At 35.7% G+C, this 22,623-nt stretch overlaps 8 protein-coding genes across 15 annotated transcripts; 6 read left to right on the top strand and 2 right to left on the bottom strand.

Moving 5' to 3' along the window:
* Window positions 1-170: 170 nt before the first annotated feature.
* On the bottom strand, window positions 171-4,139 carry LOC130411772 (AP-4 complex subunit mu-1-like). Its single transcript, XM_056736639.1, has 15 exons — window positions 3,907-4,139; window positions 3,662-3,747; window positions 3,421-3,527; window positions 2,854-2,950; window positions 2,639-2,749; window positions 2,278-2,358; window positions 2,133-2,195; window positions 1,971-2,037; window positions 1,822-1,875; window positions 1,636-1,742; window positions 1,465-1,556; window positions 1,311-1,355; window positions 1,147-1,197; window positions 949-1,066; window positions 171-584 (listed from the first exon to the last, which is right to left on the bottom strand). The coding sequence occupies exons 1-15, from the start codon at window positions 3,962-3,964 to the stop codon at window positions 393-395; spliced, it is 1,329 nt and encodes a 442-aa protein (XP_056592617.1). The 5' UTR covers window positions 3,965-4,139; the 3' UTR covers window positions 171-392.
* LOC130411773 (C-type lectin domain family 4 member M-like) lies at window positions 529-6,043 on the top strand. 2 transcript variants are annotated; one of them, XM_056736641.1, is made up of 5 exons: window positions 529-625; window positions 4,741-4,852; window positions 5,465-5,592; window positions 5,675-5,781; window positions 5,886-6,043. In XM_056736641.1, the coding sequence occupies exons 2-5, from the start codon at window positions 4,744-4,746 to the stop codon at window positions 6,013-6,015; spliced, it is 474 nt and encodes a 157-aa protein (XP_056592619.1). In that variant the 5' UTR covers window positions 529-625; window positions 4,741-4,743; the 3' UTR covers window positions 6,016-6,043. The 2 variants fall into 2 exon arrangements, with proteins under 2 accessions (XP_056592619.1, XP_056592618.1); XM_056736640.1 differs by lacking the exon at window positions 529-625 and having other exon boundaries at window positions 4,680-4,852.
* A 421-nt stretch (window positions 6,044-6,464) lies between these two features.
* On the top strand, window positions 6,465-8,283 carry LOC130411952 (CD209 antigen-like protein C). 2 transcript variants are annotated; one of them, XM_056736983.1, is made up of 6 exons: window positions 6,465-6,575; window positions 6,698-6,969; window positions 7,063-7,413; window positions 7,533-7,660; window positions 7,743-7,849; window positions 7,960-8,283. In XM_056736983.1, the coding sequence occupies exons 2-6, from the start codon at window positions 6,849-6,851 to the stop codon at window positions 8,081-8,083; spliced, it is 831 nt and encodes a 276-aa protein (XP_056592961.1). In that variant the 5' UTR covers window positions 6,465-6,575; window positions 6,698-6,848; the 3' UTR covers window positions 8,084-8,283. The 2 variants fall into 2 exon arrangements, with proteins under 2 accessions (XP_056592961.1, XP_056592960.1); XM_056736982.1 differs by having other exon boundaries at window positions 6,560-6,969.
* A 241-nt stretch (window positions 8,284-8,524) lies between these two features.
* Window positions 8,525-10,230, top strand: LOC130412090 (C-type lectin domain family 4 member M-like). Its single transcript, XM_056737221.1, has 6 exons — window positions 8,525-8,645; window positions 8,768-9,039; window positions 9,133-9,441; window positions 9,561-9,688; window positions 9,771-9,877; window positions 9,988-10,230. The coding sequence occupies exons 2-6, from the start codon at window positions 8,919-8,921 to the stop codon at window positions 10,109-10,111; spliced, it is 789 nt and encodes a 262-aa protein (XP_056593199.1). The 5' UTR covers window positions 8,525-8,645; window positions 8,768-8,918; the 3' UTR covers window positions 10,112-10,230.
* Window positions 9,439-13,853, bottom strand: LOC130412091 (AP-4 complex subunit mu-1-like). Of its 6 annotated transcripts, none has more exons than XR_008905157.1 (6): window positions 13,341-13,837; window positions 13,096-13,181; window positions 12,311-12,961; window positions 12,101-12,145; window positions 11,683-11,838; window positions 10,375-11,585 (listed from the first exon to the last, which is right to left on the bottom strand). XR_008905157.1 is itself a non-coding variant. In XM_056737222.1 (6 exons), exons 1-5 carry the CDS (start codon window positions 13,396-13,398, stop codon window positions 12,143-12,145), a joined length of 351 nt encoding a protein of 116 aa, XP_056593200.1. In that variant the 5' UTR covers window positions 13,399-13,807; the 3' UTR covers window positions 10,375-11,585; window positions 11,683-12,142. The 6 variants fall into 6 exon arrangements, 1 of the variants encoding a protein (XP_056593200.1); XM_056737222.1 differs by having other exon boundaries at window positions 11,683-12,145; window positions 12,311-12,407; window positions 12,855-12,961; window positions 13,341-13,807; XR_008905159.1 differs by adding an exon at window positions 9,439-9,636 and having other exon boundaries at window positions 11,475-11,585; window positions 11,683-12,961; window positions 13,341-13,853.
* A 1,912-nt stretch (window positions 13,854-15,765) lies between these two features.
* LOC130411431 (C-type lectin domain family 4 member M-like) lies at window positions 15,766-16,785 on the top strand. Its single transcript, XM_056736050.1, has 4 exons — window positions 15,766-15,853; window positions 16,079-16,345; window positions 16,465-16,592; window positions 16,675-16,785. Exons 1-4 carry the CDS (start codon window positions 15,766-15,768, stop codon window positions 16,783-16,785), a joined length of 594 nt encoding a protein of 197 aa, XP_056592028.1.
* Window positions 16,786-18,058: 1,273 nt separating this feature from the next.
* Window positions 18,059-19,210, top strand: LOC130411430 (C-type lectin domain family 4 member M-like). The gene is given in 4 exon segments (XM_056736049.1): window positions 18,059-18,185; window positions 18,641-18,768; window positions 18,872-18,978; window positions 19,075-19,210. Coding segments are annotated over 4 exon segments (498 nt in total).
* Window positions 19,211-20,579: 1,369 nt separating this feature from the next.
* and3 (actinodin3) lies at window positions 20,580-22,437 on the top strand. Its single transcript, XM_056736048.1, is given in 6 exon segments — window positions 20,580-20,591; window positions 20,954-21,008; window positions 21,096-21,137; window positions 21,243-21,403; window positions 21,534-21,674; window positions 21,676-22,437. Coding segments are annotated over 6 exon segments (894 nt in total). The 3' UTR covers window positions 22,159-22,437.
* The last annotated feature ends 186 nt before the right edge of the window (window positions 22,438-22,623 follow it).

The raw sequence follows: 22,623 nt of genomic DNA, 5'->3' as shown, positions 1-22,623 counted from the left end.
ACATTATTAAACAAAACAATTAAATAAGAGCAATTTGAATGCAATAATTATTGAAGAAATGTAATTATTAATGTATTTTTCAGTGTCACATTTGATCAAATCCCGGTCAAAAACGTCAGTTTCATAGTGGCCGATCATTTCCATGGCCAATGGTAAATAAATCAAGGACATAAAACTTGATAATACTTTATTGAACAAATATACTGAACGCAATACATCAAGCACAAAGCAAGTACACCAGTAATCATCCTTTTAAATTAAAAGGCAAAAAAAGTGAATATTTTTCTGTATGTTTAGACTAAAATGAATTTCCATTTTTTAAATCTGAACAGCAGTTCGTGACATCATCAACCAGTGATGTAGTGTTTTATACTAATTGCTCGTTCCATGGGTCAGATACGTATGGTGTAGGAATCAGAATGAGTGACGTATCGAACCCATCGTTGTGACAGTCCTGTCTGAGTTGGAGAGAGTCTGAGGAAGCGGATCTGAAGGCCGGTGCATGTTTGTTTGGGAAGTTCGAAGGACATACTGACAGGGCCGACCTCGAGCAAAGAGGCGGAGCTTAAACCTGGAACATCCACCTGTGGGTTCAGAAAGTATATGATCAGTGACCAGAACCAAGGTAGTTGAGCTGTCAGTTTTAATTTCTTTTATTTCTTGTTGGACTATTTAGTTTTCACATTATAAATTGTTTCTACTAGATTTACATTTTAGATGTCAGGTTTTTGTTTGTTGGTATATTTCATTTTAAATGTAGGAGTAGGCCTGTTTCAGGGATGCCAAAGGTAATTTTTCAACTAGAATAATCCATGCCATAACAGTTCTTAGGGCCATCTAGAGTTATCACTACAGTATGTACTGATTTTAATATGTTCAATTAAGTTGAGTTTGAAGGTTTAAGTGTATCAAAAACTAACTAATAATTCTAATAGTGAACCAAGTTACCTTAAACAGTGCTGATAGTTGTGCTCCTCCTGGAAAACGTGGGATCTCCCACAGAAGGGCTTTGTTCTTAGGCTGCAGTTCAGCCGTCTGGTCGGGACTACTGAGTTCCTGAGACATACTGTACAGGATGGCAAATCAATAAGCTATTGATCCTGAACATTTAAAGATTAGTTATTCTGGAAATGCATCCTATCTGACCTTATAGCACCTTTTGGCACAGGTACAGTGACGGAGACATTCAGGGCCGTACTGCAGCAAAATGTAAAGTAGAAGTGATGTGTACTGTTTTAGATCTGTATTGTTCTTCATTGACATTTATAGATTAACCTAACATTCTCCCCAACAAATGTATTTAAACTGACCTTTTCGGTGGAAGATCACATCTAAGTTTAAGGAAGATCAAAACCCTGCAAAAAGGCAGCAAAAAGCCATGGGAGGCAATACATTTAGACATCTTTACACTTTTTGTAAATCTTTTTTTCTGACAAGCTATTGGACATATATTACGACACAGACCTGTTCACATAATCTTTTTCTACAGAAGGGAATAACTGAAATGGTGGTGGGCACGGCAGCTCATCACATAACTGATACTGCATCACCGTTTGCTGTTAAAAAGAGACATCAAACTATTAACATACACATTCTGCAATGCAATCTGCCAAGTTTGTGCCCGAGGCAATTTACCTCTCCTTGGCTCGGACAAACTTTTAGTATTCTGAAAGTATCAAATTCATCCAGATTAACAGCCTGGTGGAATCTGCATTCATCTACACACACAGCAGTATTGTAGCCTGAGGAAGAGAGAAAAACGGGTTTATCGTAGCTGTAATGAAGGATAAGCGTTTGGACTGATCTGTGTAGATATTTAACCTTTTAGCTGGGACTTTCCAATATTGAGCTCCTCGTTCAGCCCAATCCGCATTTCTACAGAATAAACGACAGATTGAGAAACTGTATGGTCATACAAAAGAAACGATCTCCTTCCAATTTACATTTGCTAAGAAGATCAGTCGACCCACCTGAACAGGATGGGAGAAAGCATTTTATTCTAATCTCTCCCTGAATATCTGCTTTCATTAGAACACCCTTTAAAAGAAGGAAAATAGAAACAAAAGATGTACAGTAGGTGATCAACGGGTAAATTTTTAAATGTTACTTAACAAGAATAGATTTGTACTCACTTTGGAGCCCATAACCACAGACAGTCTTTCTATAACATCCACAAAGATCTCATTCTTTCCGCCCTGCAGCCAGAAAGATGAAATGTCAGGGTGCGTATTAAGATCCTCACTGTTAACCTTAACTTAAATCAAAGAAAACACCCACTTGCTCTCCTCTACTGGACATTATAGGACGACTGGCTGCAACACTAGGGGCCACTTTATTTTGCTGGGTCTCTGAACCAAACTAGAATATAACAAAATATATTTGAAGGTGTAGCAGTGCATTTACACTGACAGCAAAGGTTATATTGAAAAAAAACTACATAGTTTTCATTTTAATTTAAAAGGCGGTTGATGCGGATTAAAATTTAAGCAATCTAGTTCTGTCATAACAACATTAACATTAATTATGTTAGATACACTTTTAATAAGAAAATGTTATTTGAAGTCATATTAAACACGGAGCAACATTCTGATTTACACTGGGTCAAAGTATCTATAGCGATAAGAGAAAAATAATTTACCAGGCCAACATTACTGAGGTCAAAAAGACTGAAGGGTTTGGATGTTACAGCCTCTGTCTGGATGAAATTTTTAAGCATGTCTGTTGAGGTCGTCTGTATGTAGCCAAAGTCCTGAAGAATAGAAAGACAGATATGGAGAATGGGTGTGGCTTTATGACTGTCAAAATAATTGTATTTGTTTTTATGAGTGTGTAAATAAAAGAGAGAACGCTTACCACCATCTCATCCAGCAGCTCATAAATGAGTGCAAAATTCATCCGCACTGATTTCTCTGACAGACTGCCGCAGTAGTCCTTTGTGAGAGCTGCTAATCTGCGACACACAAAACTTTTGTGTTTAATTTTCTTTACATTTATAAATTTCATTATCCAAATTATAAAGCTATAGCACAATAGTCATGGGTTCATTACAGATCAAATGAATACCTCTAATGCCTGTAAATCATTTAGGATGAAGTCATTTGCAAAAGGTAAATTTTATGAACATGCACATTCACTAGGAATTAAACCCAAGACTTTGACATTGTAAGCAGTATGATCTACAAGCAGTAATGCAGGTAAGCATTTAACATAAAGAGATAAGCATTAAAAAATACAACTGTAACAAGACCCATACAGCATAAATGTTTATCTTTACATTAAGAATAAAGTGTTTTGCGGATGATGTTGTTCAGACAACTTATCAGCAACGCAATATATGCAATTACCACCAAGATATTTACTATGCATTAAGAGTCTTGTAATATAAGGATAAAATAAAGGATAAAAGGAATGTTTCTTTACCTGTTAAGGAACTCGATTATGGTAAATGGGGATGGGTTTGTCTTGGTGGACGCCACAAAATAAAGTCCACCCTGCCTTACATGGATGAAATGAAGGTCTTTGTGTGTCTGGAAAAAACAAAAGGCACATTTAAAACGTCACTTATTCTTGGATCTGCCTTTGAAAATAAATGACAAAACATTAATATAGTGCATTCTGACTATAGTACAGTCATGCATCATCTGAATAAAGCTTGTGTTACCATGACTACCGGAGGCTGATCACCACTTAGAGCTGTGACCATCTCATAAAAGACATTAATGGAGTCTTTACTGGCCTCTCCTCGGACTGAGATGCAGAATTAAGCAACATAAATCAACAGAACAACACGAAGCACACAATAATGTTGTTGCGAATGAAGCTTAAACACACTAAAAGCATTCATAACAGAATTTGTGCAACAGGACAGACAGAAATGCACAAGTGATATGTCAGTTTGAAGGATACAGTCTTTATATATGAGGTGATCTCCCTTTGACGACAACATAAAAATTTGGCTGATCATTTTAAAGCACACACGAGCCTTCTAAACGTTATATTATTTTAAAAACAATTCCTCATCTTTTTCCGCTGTCAATAATGATCTGCACTATTACAGAATAAACATGTCTGACTGCTTTTAATGTCTTTATAAATGTAGAGTTTCATTACAGCTTCTACCATGACTGTAAACACACCGGTTTCACTTCTTCACGAGCACTTTGAAAGTCTCTGTAACGTTTACTGCCCTCTAGTGAGCTGGAATGAGAAATGCAGCTGACAAATAACAAATGTATTATAATCGTATAGAATATAAATAATAGTTTATCTTGTTGATAAACTGTTTGTTAATATGCATCACTTTATAAGCAGCTCTAAACTGTTCTTGTACTTGTTGAAAGTCACGTGATCTCAATTGCCACACATAGTCGTGAAACATGCAAGTTTCATTTTGCTATTCACACTAATAAAAATAGAAGAAAAGTTTAAGTTAACACTTATTAATCATTTTTATTATTGTCTGCTAAGAGACTAATTTGAATGTAAATTTGTGTGGTGTTAATGGTGAAGAGATGCACATTAAACTACAGCTACAGTGAAGACATCTACAATCCTTTAAGTCTTCACACATTTATTATTAGAGCAGTTCCGTAATGTTGTGTCATTCAGAAAAGAGCGGAGACCTGCAGCAACATACAAAGAACTACAAAGGAAATAGATTTATCATTAGCAGTGTTTACTACCTGAAGACTTGAAATGTCTTCTTATGTTATTTACAATACTGCGCCTAATGTGATTCAGGGAATGGACAGAGAGAGAGTGGAGATGATGGTGGAGATCTATGAGAGTGCAGATGACTTCAGGACACAAACAGACTCCAATACAAACAGACAACAATCACTTCAGTGTACCGGTAAAGACACATTTTTTTTTGCTAAAAAAAAGAAAATAGAAAAAAAGATATGAAAATCTTAATCTTTTCACATCTGAATGTATGTGTGGTCTTAATGTGTAAAATAGGTACAAATATTGTTTTTCATTGTCCTAAGAGCAATAAAAACATATTGGAAAACATCCTGAGTGAAGTTGTCATAAATGATACATGAAGGGTTAACATACTCCATGTCTGTCATCTTCAGGAAGTGAGACTGTAAAGAATAGAAGTCACAGATCAGTTCTAGTGTGTTTGGTGGTGCTGTGTGTTCTTCTACTGACTGCAGTCATAGTGTTGTGTGTCCTGATCTATACAAACAATCACCAGTTTCACAACAACTACATCAACATCACACAAGAGAGAGACCAACTACTAACCAAATATACCAACATCACAGAAGATAGAGATGAATTAAGAGCCAAGTTCAATAATGTTACTAAACTATACGAAGAGCTGAGGACACATCTTTATGGTAATCTTGGACAAAAAACCACAAAATCTTCACTATTAAAAGTGTGGAATAAATAGAATGATCAATTGTGTTGTAAAGTGTCTTGAGAAATAAAGATTTAGAGCTGTTTGTTTGTACAGATGGATGGATTTACTATAAATTCAGTTTGTACTTCATTTCATCTGAGAAGAAGAACTGGACTGAGAGCAGAAGATACTGTAGAGAGAGAGGAGCAGATCTGATCATCATTAACAACAAAGAGGAACAAGTGAGTGAAACATGTTTTGCTGCTGTGATAGGTTTTGGTAAAAAATTGCTTATAATATGAATGTGTTATTTGATCTTTTCAGGATTTTATTGAGAAGAAAACTTGTAAAGAAAGATTCTGGATTGGTTTGTCTGATAGCGATGAGGAGGGCAGATGGAAATGGGTTGATGGCAGCGCAATGACCTCTGGGTAGGAAATCACTAAATTGAACAGATTATTATCAACCAATGATTCTCACAGTCAGTATCATATCACACAGAAAACACCACTGAACATCTAATGCTCATCTGTAGTTTCAGCTTCTGGAAGTCTGGAGAACCCAACGGACGAACAAAGGAGAACTGTGTTGAGTCTGCGGCATTAGTGTGGAATGATCTTAATTGTCATGTGACTCGAAAATGGATCTGTGAGAGAATTTTTTAATTAGTTATCAAATGAGATACATGTTTATTCAGGCAGATATGACAACAAGAGCTTTAACAAGTAGTTTACATATAACACAAGGACCTTTATGTCATTTGAGCAAGTTTATTTGTGTGTATTTGGTCAAACTTCTTAGAGGTCTACACAAAGATTGTACCTCAACTTTGTGAAGTTGTGACGACAACTTGTAGAGATGTAAATTCCATCCAACTGCATTTTTTAAATAAAAACTTAAGTTTGGAGTTAACTGTTATATTATTTTATTATGGATTTAAATGTGATAAATACATTAAAATGCAAATAAAACATTGTTCATGATTAGAGTTGGTCTGACAGTAAACAATTAAAAAAGGTCACACATCCTCCCTCAACTCCAAAAGGTTGTTGTATGTTGTATTACACTTTTAGTTTTATTGGTCACCTGATTTCCGTCTTCACACTTCACCTCAGTGCAGTTAGTTTTAAAGTTAAGAGCAGAGCAGCAACATATAGCCTAAAATAACTACACAGGGCACAGACCGACTCCAAAACAAATAGACAACAACCACTTCAGCATACTGGTAATGAAAATAATTTATTTGCTTAACAAATACATTACTTGAACAATTCAACATTTCCTCGCATAGAGATTATACAAATAATTTTTCATAATTTGTCTTAATATTTTCTTACATGCAAACAGGATATCACACACCCAAGACCACAATTGTACAGGAAATTCCAAAACCCCCAAAGAAGAACACTTGAAAGCAGTGTAGGGCATCTTAACGTAAAGCACACATGAACAGCTTCTTAAGACATTAACTCCAAGGGATGTTCAAAAAAACGATTTGATGGTGAACACAGAAGATTGTACGGAGATGAATATCTATGCCAACAGGGACGAAATAAACAGTCACGATGTCTGCAGAGCAACAAAAGATACCAGGAATAACCAAACTTTTCAACACACAGGTACAGACACTCCATTCTTTTTTTTCAAGAAACACATACACAAATATTCTGTAATAATGGAAGAACAATAATATGTATATTTATCATCTTCAGGAAGTGAGACTGTGAGGAACAGAAGTCACAGATCAGTTCTAGTGTGTTTGGTGGTGTTGTGTGTTCTTCTACTGACTGCAGTCATAGTGTTGTGTGTCCTGATCTATACAAACAATCACCAGTTTCACATCAACAACAAAAACATCACAGAAGAGAGAGACCAACTACTAACCAAATATACCAACATCACAGAAGAGAGAGACCAACTACTAACCAAATATACCAACATCACAGAAGACAGAGACCAACTACTAACCAAATATACCAACATCACAGAAGATAGAGATGAATTAAGAGCCAAGTTCAATAATGTTACTAAACTATACGAAGAGCTGAGGACACATCTTTATGGTAATCTTGGACAAAAAACCACAACATCTTCACTATTAAAAGTGTGGAATAAATAGAATGATCAATTGTGTTGTAAAGTGTCTTGAGAAATAAAGATTTAGAGCTGTTTGTTTGTACAGATGGATGGATTTACTATAAATTCAGTTTGTACTTCATTTCATCTGAGGAGAAGAACTGGAGTGAGAGCAGAAGATACTGTACAGAGAGAGGAGCAGATCTGATCATCATTAACAACAAAGAGGAACAAGTGAGTGAAACATGTTTTGCTGCTGTGATAGGTTTTGGTTAAAAATTGCTTATAATATGAATGTGTTATTTGATCTTTTCAGGATTTTATTGAGAAGAAAACAAGTAAAGAAAGATTCTGGATTGGTTTGTCTGATAGTGATGAGGAGGGCAGATGGAAATGGGTTGATGGCAGCGCAATGACCTCTGGGTAGGAAATCACTAAATTGAACAGATTATTATTAATCAATGATTCTCACAGTCAGTATCATATCACACAGAAAACACCACTGAACATCTAATGCTCATCTGTTGTTTCAGCTTCTGGAGTTCTGGAGAACCCAACGGACGAACAAAGGAGAACTGTGTTGAGTCTCTGGCATTAGTGTGGAATGATCTTTATTGTCATGTGACTCGAAAATGGATCTGTGAGAGAATTTTTTAAAATTAGTTACCAAATGAGATACATGTTTATTCAGGCAGATATGACAACAAGAGCTTTAACAAGTAGTTTACATACAACACCAGGACCTTTAAGTCATTTGAGCAAGTTTATTTGTGTGTATTTGGTCAAACTTCTTAGAGGTCTACACAAAGAGTGTACCTCAACTTTGTGAAGTTGTGACGACAACTTGTAGAGATGTAAATTCCATCCAACTGCATTTTTTAAATAAAAACTTAAGTTTGGAGTTAACTGTTATATTATTTTATTATGGATTTAAATGTGATAAATACATTAAAATGCAAATAAAACATTGTTCATGATTAGAGTTGGTCTGACAGTAAACAATTAAAAAAGGTCACACATCCTCCCTCAACTCCAAAAGGTTGTTGTATGTTGTATTACACTTTTAGTTTTATTGGTCACCTGATTTCCGTCTTCACACTTCACCTCAGTGCAGTTAGTTTTAAAGTTAAGAGCAGAGCAGCAACATATAGCCTAAAATAACTACACAGGGCACAGACCGACTCCAAAACAAACAGACAACAACCACTTCAGCATACTGGTAATGAAAATAATTTATTTGCTTAACAAATACATTACTTGAACAATTCAACATTTCCTCGCATAGAGATTATACAAATAATTTTTCATAATTTGTCTTAATATTTTCTTACATGCAAACAGGATATCACACACCCAAGACCACAATTGTACAGGAAATTCCAAAACCCCCAAAGAAGAACACTTGAAAGCAGTGTAGGGCATCTTAACGTAAAGCACACATGAACAGCTTCTTAAGACATTAACTCCAAGGGATGTTCAAAAAAACGATTTGATGGTGAACACAGAAGATTGTACGGAGATGAATATCTATGCCAACAGGGACGAAATAAACAGTCACGATGTCTGCAGAGCAACAAAAGATACCAGGAATAACCAAACTTTTCAACACACAGGTACAGACACTCCATTCTTTTTTTTCAAGAAACACATACACAAATATTCTGTAATAATGGAAGAACAATAATATGTATATTTATCATCTTCAGGAAGTGAGACTGTGAGGAACAGAAGTCACAGATCAGTTCTAGTGTGTTTGGTGGTGTTGTGTGTTCTTCTACTGACTGCAGTCATAGTGTTGTGTGTCCTGATCTATACAAACAATCACCAGTTTCACATCAACAACAAAAACATCACAGAAGAGAGAGACCAACTACTAACCCAATATACCAACATCACAGAAGACAGAGACCAACTACTAACCAAATATACCAACATCACAGAAGATAGAGATGAATTAAGAGCCAAGTTCAATAATGTTACTAAACTATACGAAGAGCTGAGGACACATCTTTATGGTAATCTTGGACAAAAAACAACAACATATTCACTATTAAAAGTGTGGAATAAATAGAATGATCAATTGTGTTGTAAAGTGTCTTGAGAAATAAAGATTTAGAGCTGTTTGTTTGTACAGATGGATGGATTTACTATGAATTCAGTTTGTACTTCATTTCATCTGAGAAGAAGAACTGGATTGAGAGCAGAAGAAACTGTAGAGAGAGAGGAGCAGATCTGATCATCATTAACAACAAAGACGAACAAGTGAGTGAAACATGTTTTGCTGCTGTGATAGGTTTTGGTAAAAAATTGCTTATAATATGAATGTGTTATTTGATCTTTTCAGGATTTTATTGAGAAGAAAACTTGTAAAGAAGGATTCTGGATTGGTTTGTCTGATAGCGATGAGGAGGGCAGATGGAAATGGGTTGATGGCAGCGCAATGACCTCTGGGTAGGAAATCACTAAATTGAACAGATTATTATCAATCAATGATTCTCACAGTCAGTATCATATCACACAGAAAACACCACTGAACATCTAATGCTCATCTGTTGTTTCAGCTTCTGGAAGTCTGGAGAACCCAACGGACGAACAAAGGAGAACTGTGTTGAGTCTGCGGCATTAGTGTGGAATGATCTTAATTGTCATGTGACTCGAAAATGGATCTGTGAGAGAATTTTTTAATTAGTTATCAAATGAGATACATGTTTATTCAGGCAGATATGAAAACAAGAGTTTCTACAAGTACAGCTTTCATACAACACCAGGACCTTAAAGTCATTTGAGCAAGTTTATTTGTGCAGACCAAGATTTTTTGTGTGTATTTGGTCAAACTTCTTAGAGGTCTAGACAAAGATTGTACCTCAACTTGTGAAGTTGTGACGACAACTTGTAGAGATGTAAATTCCATCCAACTGCATTTTTTTAATAAAAACTTGAGTTTGGAGTTAACTGTTATATTATTTTATTATGGATTTAAATGTGATAAATACATTAAAATGCAAATAAAACATTGTTCATGATTAGAGTTGGTCTGACTGTAAGCGGTTAAAAAACTTCACACATCCTTCCTCAACTCCAAAAAGCTATATGTAAGTCATGCTAAGTGTCATGACACTTGTGCTAGAAGTATTTCACTGTTAAGTTAAACATGTGACCGAGAAACCTTGAACTTTATTTGTTATTCTCATTGCCGTTTCAGGATCTGATAATGATTAAATCTAAATGTGTGTTTACACATTGGTACAGTATGGATGGGTGCTCATGGCATAGTTGCCATTGATACAGTTGACATTAGTGCATCTACACTCCCACCAAGTGGCAAACTATTGTATGTGTAATTGCTTTTTTTCTCCAAAGCAAGGCCAATCTAAAATGACAAGATGCTCTAAAAATCTCTATTCCAGAGTTTTTCAGGTAATGTTAAATGTTACAACTTGCTATAATATAGTATAGGACATGAACTGGGTTGACACATGTCTGTCATTTTCAGGAAGAGCGTCTGTGAGGATCAGAAGTCACAGATCAGTTCTAGTGTGTTTGGTGGTGCTGTGTGTTCTTCTACTGACTGCAGTCATAGTGCTGTGTGTCTCATCAACAAAAAAACAGACAAGAGAGTGACCAACCAAGAAGAGAGAGAGAGAGACTAGCTACATATCAACAATATCAAACTCAAACAATACCAAACTAACAGAAGAAAGAGATGAATTAAGAGTCAAGTAGAATAAAATTAATAAGCTAATAAAGTTAACTGTGAAAAAAGAACTGTGGGCTCTTCTTTGTGGTAATCTTGAACTACAAGAAAACAACAGATATGAATATTTTTAAAAATCTGTTAATACATTTTTAAGCACTTATATAAATTGTATTGTTCAGTGTGATCAGAAAAAAGTATTGATCCCAATATTGAGCTCCTTGTTCAGCCCAATCCGCATTTCTACAGAAGAAAGGATCTTGTTCCAATTTACATCTGCAAATAAGTGCAGTCGGCCGGAGCAACATTCTGACTTACACTGGTATCTATAGCGATAAAAGAAAAATAATTTACCAGGCCAACATTACTGAGGTCAAAGAGACTAAAGGGTTTGGATGTTACAGCCTCTGTCTGGATGAATTTTTTAATCATGTCTGTTGAGGTCGTCTGTATGTAGCCAAAGTCCTGATGAATAGAAAGACAGAGATGGGTGTGGCTTTATGACTGTCAAAATAATTGCATTTGATTTCCTGAGTTTGTAAATAAAAGAGAGAGCGCTTACTAGGGGTGCTCCAATCTGGATTTCTGGAGCCGATCACCGATCCTCGATCACTGAAAGCTGTATCGGCCGATACCGATGACCGATCACAGGAGCTAATTGAAGCTTTCTCAGTACCAGAAGAGAAAGCCTCTGACATGAGTCCCAGAAACCCTTTGTCTTCCAAAAAATATAGAGTGGCCGTGATCAAAGCAAATCTATTACATTATTTTATCTGATAATCTGATATTTGTTTACTCTTCTTACTGTCCTTGAAGTAGGGTTGAGGCTTTTAAAAATGTATCTGTTACTGACAGCTTTATTTATTATTCAATGCTCTGTTGTCGGACATAAAATAATAATCTAGTAAGAAGCAAATGTTTATGTTCATATGTCCAATCAGTTACATTGACAGGTGCCTGAAAAGGTGTTTTGTACTCACTAGAAAGCTGTGGTTTGGTCATATATGTGCTGCTTCTGCCGCTCACTGAACATAGAAAACGCAGTAAGAGACATTTTCATAATGCGTAAAAAAATGTCATCGGCATTACTGGATCGGTCTTTTAGAGACCGCCGATCATACTTCCCAAAGTGATTTTCGGCCGATTATGATCAGCGACCAATCAATTATCGGAGCACCTCTAACGCTTACCACCATCTCATCCAGCAGCTCATAAATGAGTGCAAAATTCATCCGCACTGATTTCTCTGACAGACTGCCGCAGTAGTCCTTTGTGAGAGCTGCTAATCTGTGACTCACAAAACTTTTGTGTTTAATTTTTGTTTACAGGTACAGAATTCATAATACAAATTATAAAGCTATAGCACAATAGTCATGGGTTCATTACAGATCAAATGAATACCTTCAATCCCTGTAAATCATTTAGGATGAAGTCATTTGCAAAAAGGAAATTTTATGAACATGCACATTCAGGAATTAAACTCAAGACCTTGACAATGTAAGCAGTATGATCTATAGGCAGTAATACAGGTAAGCATTTAACAAAAAGAGATAAGCATAAAACAAATATAACTGTAACAAGACCCATACAGCAGAATAAAGTGTTTTGCAGATGATGTTGTTCAGACAACTTATCAGCAACGCAATATATGCAATTACCACCAAGATATTTACTATGCATTACGAATTCTGTAATATAAGTACAAAATAAATGATAAAGGTAATGTTTCTTAACCTGTTAAGGAACTCGATTATGGTAAATGGGGATGGGTTTGTCTTGGTGGACGCCACAAAATAAAGTCCACCCTGCCTTACATGGATGAAATGAAGGTCTTTGTGTGTCTGGAAAAAATAAAAGGCACATTTAAAACTTCACTAATTCTTGGATCTGCCTTTGAAAATAAATGACAAAACATTAATATAGTGCATTCTGACTATAGTACAGTCATGCATCATCTGAATAAAGCTTGTGTTACCATGACTACCGGAGGCTGATCACCACTTAGAGCTGTGACCATCTCATAAAAGACATTAATGGAGTCTTTACTGGCCTCTCCTCGGACTGAGATGCAGAATTAAGCAACATAAATCAACAGAACAACACGAAGCACACAATAATGTTGTTGCGAATGAAGCTTAAACACACTAAAAGCATTCATAACAGAATTTGTGCAACAGGACAGACAGAAATGCACAAGTGATATGTCAGTTTGAAGGATACAGTCTTTATATATGAGGTGATCTCCCTTTGACGACAACATAAAAATTTGGCTGATCATTTTAAAGCACACACGAGCCTTCTAAACGTTATATTATTTTAAAAACAATTCCTCATCTTTTTCCGCTGTCAATAATGATCTGCACTATTACAGAATAAACATGTCTGACTGCTTTTAATGTCTTTATAAATGTTGAGTTTCATTACTGCTTCTACCATGACTGTAAACACACCGGATTCACTTCTTCACGAGCACTTTGAAAGTCACTGTAACGTTTACTGCCCTCTAGTGAGCTGGAATGAGAAATGCAGCTGACAAATAACAAATGTATTATAATCGTATAGAATATAAATAATAGTTTATCTTGTTGATAAACTGTTTGTAAATATGCATCACTTTATAAGCAGCTCTAAACTGTTCTTGTACTTGTTGAAAGTCACGTGATCTCAAGTGCCACACATAGTCGTGAAACATGCAAGTTTCATTTTGCTATTCACACTCATAAAAATAGAAGAAAAAAACAGTCCTACAAGTCATATAACTGAAACAATGCAGTTTTCTGTGAAGTGTTTGTTACAGCCGCCAAATGGTATGCACACGATAGTGTTTTTGGATGCTGCTCTATAGACTATTTCTCAAATGACTCTTTTAGACTTTTGTTTTATCGTAAAATTGTAGTAGCAGTGTTTTTGGAAGATTCTTTACCACTTGTACAACCACAGTTTTGGGGTTTTCTCTTTAGTAGTTATCATAAGGAGAGGAAAAAACGAAATTAAACTGCAGATGAAACATCCCAGCAAGCAACAATGTGTTTCTTAGACGTTCATTAGACGTTCATTAGACAACTCCAGTCCACGTGCATTACCACAGGAAATGTTTTGGATGTCTCCCTAAACAACATATGAACAAGTTAATGAGTAAAATCAGGTTGAGTTAAGGAATCAATCATCACTCACAATAAATCACTTTATTATCTCATTAATGATGAACAGCTGCTGTTAACAAACACAATCACTAAAGAAAACATGAGCAATAAGAAGTCACCCTAATAGTGTTTAAGGTTTCCTTCAGTTGGTGTTTACCCTTGATTTATAACAGGAAGTTTTCTGAAACACAAATACAACTACCAAGAAAAATGCAATCTTACTTCTTGTTGTTGGGAAAATTTGCACAACCTTGAGTGCTGGTGTGTTATTTATTAGACGTATGTGTCCCTAGATTACGTCTCTGTTTTGACAGCTTAGATAGAAGAAGCAGAAATCTAAAAGTTCAAAGCTTTTTAACAGTTTAAACTTCCAGACATGAAGAATCAGCTTATGAATCTCAACAATGGCGACAAAGTTGAGTTGCATCATTTCTTCATGCAGCAATGCATGCTGGGAGTCATGGAGGAGTTCTGTTCTAGGCTGTTACCCACAATGCATAGACGCGTGAAGCTTTCTTTTGTTGAGTTTACTGAGCTGATTCTTGATGTCTAAATTGTTCAGGTGGTATTTCTACTATTGTAATAGTATAAAATATTATCCTTCACAAAGTTTTTCAGCTCACGGAGTCATACAATAACAAAACACATTTATATTTGACTATCAAGCCCAATTACCACCTGAAAGAGAAGCAATGCATTTCACCTTTTGTCAAGGTGTTTTGAATGTGCATCAGAAACACACTATTACATCTATCAACAAACTATCCTCAATGATTCAAGGTAGAGACCCCGATTAAGGGAAACACTAAACACTATTATGGTGACATCTTATTATTTCTGGTTTATTTCACTGATTGTGGTTGTTGTTTCTTCATTAATAAGATAATGAAGTGACAGTTGATGCCTTAACTCCATCCGATTTAACTCATTAACTTGTTCATGTGTTATTTAGAGAGACAACCAAAACATTCAGGGTGAGAATGCACGTGGACTGGAGTGGTATAAGGAACACACTTTTTGCTAGCTGGGATTGGTCATGTGGTTAGGGTTGGTTTGACTGTAAACCAGTAGAATACATCACAGCATTTCCAACGCTTTAAGCATCTCTAGTGTAAGACATGACACGTGAACCTTAAAAATGTGTTGTTTAAGTTAACAGTTATGAATCATTTTTGTTTAACATTGTTATTGTCTGCTAAAGGATTAAATTTAACGTAAATTTGTGTGGTGTTAATGGTAAAGAGATGCACATATTAAACTAAAGCTACAGTGAAGAGATCTACAATCCTTTAAGTCTTCACACATTCATTATCAGAGCAGTTCCGTAATGTTGTGTCATTCAGAAAAGAGCGGAGACCTGCAGCAACATACAAAGAGCTACAAAGGAAATATATTTATCATTAGCAGAGTTTACTACCTGAAGACTTGAAATGTCTTCTTATGTTATTTACCACAGTGTGCCTGGAAATGTGATTCAGGGAATGGACAGAGAGAGAGTGGAGATGATGGTGGAGATCTATGAGAGTGCAGATGACTTCAGGACACAAACAGACTCCAATACAAACAGACAACAATCACTTCAGTGTACCGGTAAAGACAAATATGTTTTGCTAAAAAAAAGAAAATAGAGAAAAAGATATGAAAATCTTAATCTTTTCACATCTGAATGTATGTGTGGTCTAAATGTGTAAAATAGGTACAAATATTGCTTTTCATTGCCCTAAGAGCAATAAAAACATATTGGAAAACATCCTGACTGAAGTTGTCATAAATGATACATGAAGGGTTAACAAACTCCATGTCTGTCATTTTCAGGAAGTGAAGCTGTGAGGCACAGAAGTCACAGATCAGTTCTAGTCTGTTTGGTGGTGCTGTGTGTTCTTCTACTGACTGCAGTCATAGTGCTGTGTGTCCTGATCTATACATACAATCACCAGTCTCACAACAACTACATCAACATCACACAAGAGAGAGACCAACTACTAACCAAATATACCAACATCACAGAAGATAGAGATGAATTAAGAGCCAAGTTCAATAATGTTACTAAACTATACGAAGAGCTGAGGACACATCTTTATGGTAATCTTGGACAAAAAACAACAACATCTTCACTATTAAAAGTGTGGAATAAATAGAATGATCAATTGTGTTGTAAAGTGTCTTGAGAAATAAAGATTTAGAGCTGTTTGTTTGTACAGATGGATGGATTTACTATAAATTCAGTTTGTACTTCATTTCATCTGAGAAGAAGAACTGGACTGAGAGCAGAAGATACTGTAGAGAGAGAGGAGCAGATCTGATCATCATTAACAACAAAGAGGAACAAGTGAGTGAAACATGTTTTGCTGCTGTGATAGGTTTTGGTTAAAAATTGCTTATAATATGAATGTGTTATTTGATCTTTTCAGGATTTTATTGAGAAGAAAACAAGTAAAGAAAGATTCTGGATTGGTTTGTCTGATAGTGATGAGGAGGGCAGATGGAAATGGGTTGATGGCAGCGCAATGACCTCTGGGTAGGAAATCACTAAATTGAACAGATTATTATCAATCAATGATTCTCACAGTCAGTATCATATCACACAGAAAACACCACTGAACATCTAATGCTCATCTGTAGTTTCAGCTTCTGGAAGTCTGGAGAACCCAACGGACGAACAAAGGAGAACTGTGTTGAGTCTGCGGCATTAGTGTGGAATGATCTTTATTGTCATATGACTCGAAAATGGATCTGTGAGAGAATTTTTTAATTAGTTATCAAATGAGATACATGTTTATTCAGGCAGATATGACAACAAGAGCTTTAACAAGTAGTTTACATACAACACCAGGACCTTTCAGTCATTTGAGCAAGTTTATTTGTGCAGACCAAGATTTTTTGTGTGTATTTGGTCAAACTTCTTAGAGGTCTACACAAAGATTGTACCTCAACTTTGTGAAGTTGTGACGACAACTTGTAGAGATGTAAATTCCATCCAACTGCATTTTTTTAATATAAACTTGAGTTTGGAGTTAACTGTTATATTATTTTATTATGGATTTAAATGTGATAAATACATTAAAATGCAAATAAAACATTGTTCATGATTAGAGTTGGTCTGACTGTAAACAGTTAAAAAACTTCACACATCCTCCCTCAACTCCAGAAAGCTATATGTAAGTCATGCTAAGTGTCATGACAATTGTGCTAGAAGTATTTCACTCTTAAGTTAAACATGTGACCGAGAAACCTTGAACTTTATTTGTTATTTTCATTGCCGTTTCAGGATCTGATAATGATTACATTTAAATGTGTGTTTTGTATGTTGTTGTATGTTGTATTACACTTTGTTTTACTGGTCACATGATTTAAGTCTTCACACTTCACCTCAGTGCAGTTAGTTTTAAAGGAAAGAGCAGAGCAGCAACATTTAGCCTAAAAGAACTATAAAGGGCACAGACCGACTCCAAAACAAACAGACAACAACCACTTCAGCATACTGGTAATGAAAATAATTTATTTGCTAAACAAATACATGACTTTTGAAAAATTGTAGATATCACAACAGTGGACAGCTGTTCCAAAATAATTTCTTGCGTACAGTATGGATGGGTGATGATGGCATAGTTGCCATTGATACAGTTGACAATAGTGCATCTACACTGCCACCAAGTGGCAAACTATTGTATGTGTAATTGCTTTTTTTCTCCAAAGCAAGGCCAATCTAAAATGACAAGATGCTCTAAAAATCTCTATTCCAGAGTCTTACAGGTAATGTTAAATGTTACAACTTGCTATAATATAGTATAGGACATGAACTGGGTTGACACATGTCTGTCATTTTCAGGAAGAGCGTCTGTGTGGAACAGAAGTCACAGATCAGTTCTAGTGTGTTTGGTGGTGCTGTGTGTTCTTCTACTGACTGCAGTCATAGTGCTGTGTGTCTCATCAACAAAAAAACAGACAAGAGAGAGACCAACCAAGAAGAGAGAGAGAGAGACTAGCTACATATCAACAATATCAAACTCAAACAATACCAAACTAACAGAAGAAAGAGATGAATTAAGAGTCAAGTAGAATAAAATTAATAAGCTAATAAAGTTAACTGTGAAAAAAGAACTGTGGGCTCTTCTTTGTGGTAATCTAGAACTACAAGAAAACAACAGATATGAATATTTTAAAAAATCTGTTAATACATTTTTAAGCACTTATATAAATTGTATTGTTCAGTGTGATCAGAAAAAAGTATTGATTCCAATATTGAGCTCCTTGTTCAGCCCAATCCGCATTTCTACAGAAGAAAGGATAAAAACTGCATAAAAAATATTTCTGTACACAATAAACTGAAACATCCTATGTAAGTGGGACAAATAGCTAAAATGTTTGTGTTTACAGATGGATGGATTTACTATTAATCGAGTTTGTACTTCATTTCATCTGAGAAGAAGAACTGGATTGAGAGCAGAAGATACTGTAGAGAGAGAGGAGCAGATCTGATCATCATTAACAACAAAGACGAACAAGTGAGTGAAAGATACTCTGTGTTGGTTGTGTGTGTATGTGGGGGGGGGGGGGGGGGTGATTATACGTGCAGGAAATGAATGAGTTGTTCTTTTATCTTGACAGGATTTTGTTAAAAAATATTCTCGTTCCGAGAAGGTCTGGATTGGTGTGACTGACAGTGAAGTGGAAGACAGATGGAAATGGGTTGATGGCAGCACACTGACCTCTAGGTGATAATCACAAAATTTGACAGATTGTTTTCAATAAATGATTCTTTCTGGTATCATATCAAACATAAAGCCTCTAACACTTATCCTTTTTTTTAGCTTCTGGGGGTCTGTAGAACCCAATGGCCAAGGAAGAGAGAACTGTGTTTTAACTGATTCATCAGATTGGGCTGATTTCCCATGTAATGAAACTTTTAAATGGATTTGTGAGAAAAACATCATTAACGCTAAATGAAACATGTTTATTCTGTTTTTGTAAACACCAAGACCTTTGGACTGCCTAAATGAGAAGGTCTACATTTTAAATAGAAGATTTACACATTATCTTTCACAGGAAAACTTCTGTTTAATCGTTTCCATGTTGTGTGTGGGCAAATCATCTTTTATTTCACATAATGCATTATAATAAATTAAGATTTTCAGCATATTTGAGTTTAATTCGATTGTGTTGTTATCATTGGTGAGCTGGCTATAGTTTAGAAGTACACAATTCAACACGTATTTAATCCACACCCACACAAAAACTATGTTTGTGATAACAGTACACTTATGTTGATTTAAGATAAAATATTCACGAATGAATATATATAAATATGATGTGTACTTTTGTCTTTTGATGTTTTTTTTTTACTATTTCTCTTCAACGTGGGAGTGTACAGAGGTTTGAGGAACTTGTGCAATTACACCTTGATGCTGGGTACGACATGTTGCTTGGTCATTACTTTCAGTTACCCTCTGTTTTTCTACATATCTCAGATTCCAGCTGTGCCTCTTCACACCTGTTTGAAAAACCATCTACTATCCACCTTCTGTTCTCCTGAAGCCTCATGTGCAAAACAATCCTATATACTACAACTAAAACCTGAAAAAAAAACAGATCTTAACCTACCAAGACTTAACATAAATCTCCTTTCATTTATTATCGTTTGAATTAGATGTTTTTTATCCTTTAAATTATCCATAGACAAGCACAGAAGATAAAGAATCAAAAGGTAGCAAAGTCAGAAATTAGACAGAACTCCAGCTGTTTCTGTTAAGGTAAGGTTCAATTTGGTGTGGTGTTCTCTAAAGACAGGGGTGCTTCTGTTATCATCACCTGAACACACACACATATGAAGAGTTTTTTTAAAGCAGATAGCAGATGTTGAAACTATCTAAGGCTTAAGCAAGGACTTATTGACCCAGGACGAAGGCATCCCTCTGGGATTTGATTTACAGCATATCATATAAATAATAGATTCCTAATGATGTGATTTATGTCATGAGTTCAGTCAAATGAAGAGAGATATCTGTTCTGACTAGTTTAAAAAACAGGAATAATGCATGAGGACAAGGATAAACATGAGGATACTTCATGTTCTCTGTATAACTATGTTTGTAAGCATTTCAACTTTTATTATTTAAGCTTTTATTATGTTCAGTCCCCCAAATCGGTAATGTGTTGTTTTAAACCATTGTAAAGTTTCCGATAACAAGGAATAGGGTCGTTTAAAAGGGAGGAGCTACTTTATCTCTACGACCAATAAAACTGATGCATGCAATTGCCGGTATTGTGCATAGTATTTAAGAGCTTTTCCTTCTGAAATCTTCATAAGTGACCAAAGATGACACCGAAGGTGAGTAATATAGTTTGATTTTTAGTTTTGTCGTAATCTCTTTCATTTAAAAAGCTTGTCAATTGCCTGGGAAACAAAACACGTTAATAACATGAAATTATAATCCTTATGGTATATATATTCGTAATGTGCACAATTCATCAGAATATATATACCCTACTAACACCAAAAGTATCAGGTTGTTGTTTCCATGTACATGTGTTGATTTAGCAAATGTTTTGACTCACTTGTCACTTAAAATTAAATTATAGAAAGCAAATTATTTTATTTTGTCACTAGGTTATATGACTTTTTACTAGTACACATCGTTGTGTTTAATATGTAAATAAATACACTTTTATGGTTTTATTCATCTGTTTCAGGCAATGTTACTGGCTTGCCTCTTGGGGGCGCTGCACTGCCTCTCATCTCTGCCAGGTATGTTTCTCCACATCCAATCCAATCGAGCTCTTCGAGAAATACATGTTTAGCTAAATAACCCTGTTTTTACCTGTATTCGACTAGTATTGGAGGCCACGTCTCTTGCAAAAGTTTCACACGACGCAGGTAATGACGCAATACTTTTAGCTCGACACATTAGCTTTAGATCACATCGAGTAAACAACACATGAGTTTAAATTTGCTTTGTTTAATATAGCTTAAAATTTGCAGTATTTGATCCAGCTGTCAGTATTGACTCTGAGCAGGCCAATAACTTCCTGGCACGACCCCGTCTGAGAAGAGATGCCGTCGTTGATCCGAACTGGCATCGGAAAAATCCGGACTTCCAGTCTTATTATCGTTACTACAGCAGTATTGGTCACACCGAAGGGGTAAGAACGATATAGAATCAGGCTATCAATGATTTTGCCTTATTATTCCCTTTTGAAAAAATTGTCAAATTTGCATCTAGGTCACATACAAAATGTATGTAAACACATTTTTTCTGTCTTTAACTTGCAGCTCTATGAGATTGACAGACTTAGAATTCTGTACCAGCAGATGCGTCACTTGGAACTCACCTATGGCCCCGATGCATCTAAATACCAGAATAGTCTTGGTCTAAAACTGAAGACGACAGCTGCACCAACCACACAGCCTCCACCAGCCTCCACCGCCCACCTTGCCACCCATCTCAAAGGTGGATGTCATTTATCTGTGTAACGCAAAGGACCCACAGTGCAAGCCAAGGCTTGTGTACCTGTCCACCGGCGCTGTGCCTGTGCTTTGCGATCCACGTTACCACCCAAACTGTAAACTTAGCACAGTTCAGGTGAATTCTCCACCTGTTCAAGCCTCAGAGATTTTGGAATCTCCACCTCCCATTCCAAAAAAATCAACTCCACCACCACCCCCTCCAACGATCATCAAAGGGATGGAGTACGACTGTGATCCCTACTGGGATCCTGACTGCCTGATCGACCACCCCCCTAGACAAGTAGAGATGCTTGATTCACCAGGGAATGAAAAAGAACCAGAAAACAAGGTCATCTTAAATGTTCCATTTCCCACTTATGATCCTTATGATTTCAATCAAGATGTATATGATCCTTTACGTCATGCTGCTCCAGCCCGGAGAGAAGAGTAGGGAATCATTTTCAACTGGTTTATTTTATTAATACATATTTTCACAAACATGTTTTCTCATTATTGTAATGTGACAAACACTATTTAAGAGTTAAGTTAAATTATATGATTTTTACCATAACTAAATGAGTGGCCGAAAATGGTGCATAGGCCTATTTGTATAATGATGGACAACACACTTACTTAAGTTTTAAAGTATTTATTGGTTAAATAACAGCATTAGGGAATCTGGTTTTGATTTGCTTATTCAGATAAAGTTATATAAAAAATGCTCACAGGAAATAAAGCACAATGAGATTACTATCATTTTATCTGATTTTGTTGATTCTCTATTTTAATTTAGTCATCCTATTGGGCCTTGTACGATCACAAAATGTTTTTACACTCCATTCATAACAATATAACACAAGCAAAATGTTCTATTTTAAATATCTAAAAGAAACTCTCAATTTGTAGAGAAACAGAG

Source organism: Triplophysa dalaica, chromosome 22 (assembly GCF_015846415.1).
Source record: "Triplophysa dalaica isolate WHDGS20190420 chromosome 22, ASM1584641v1, whole genome shotgun sequence".
Classification (NCBI taxonomy): Eukaryota; Metazoa; Chordata; class Actinopteri; order Cypriniformes; family Nemacheilidae; genus Triplophysa; species Triplophysa dalaica.
Note: the sequence above shows the minus strand (reverse complement) of the source record. Positions and strands in the feature narration are given on the sequence as shown.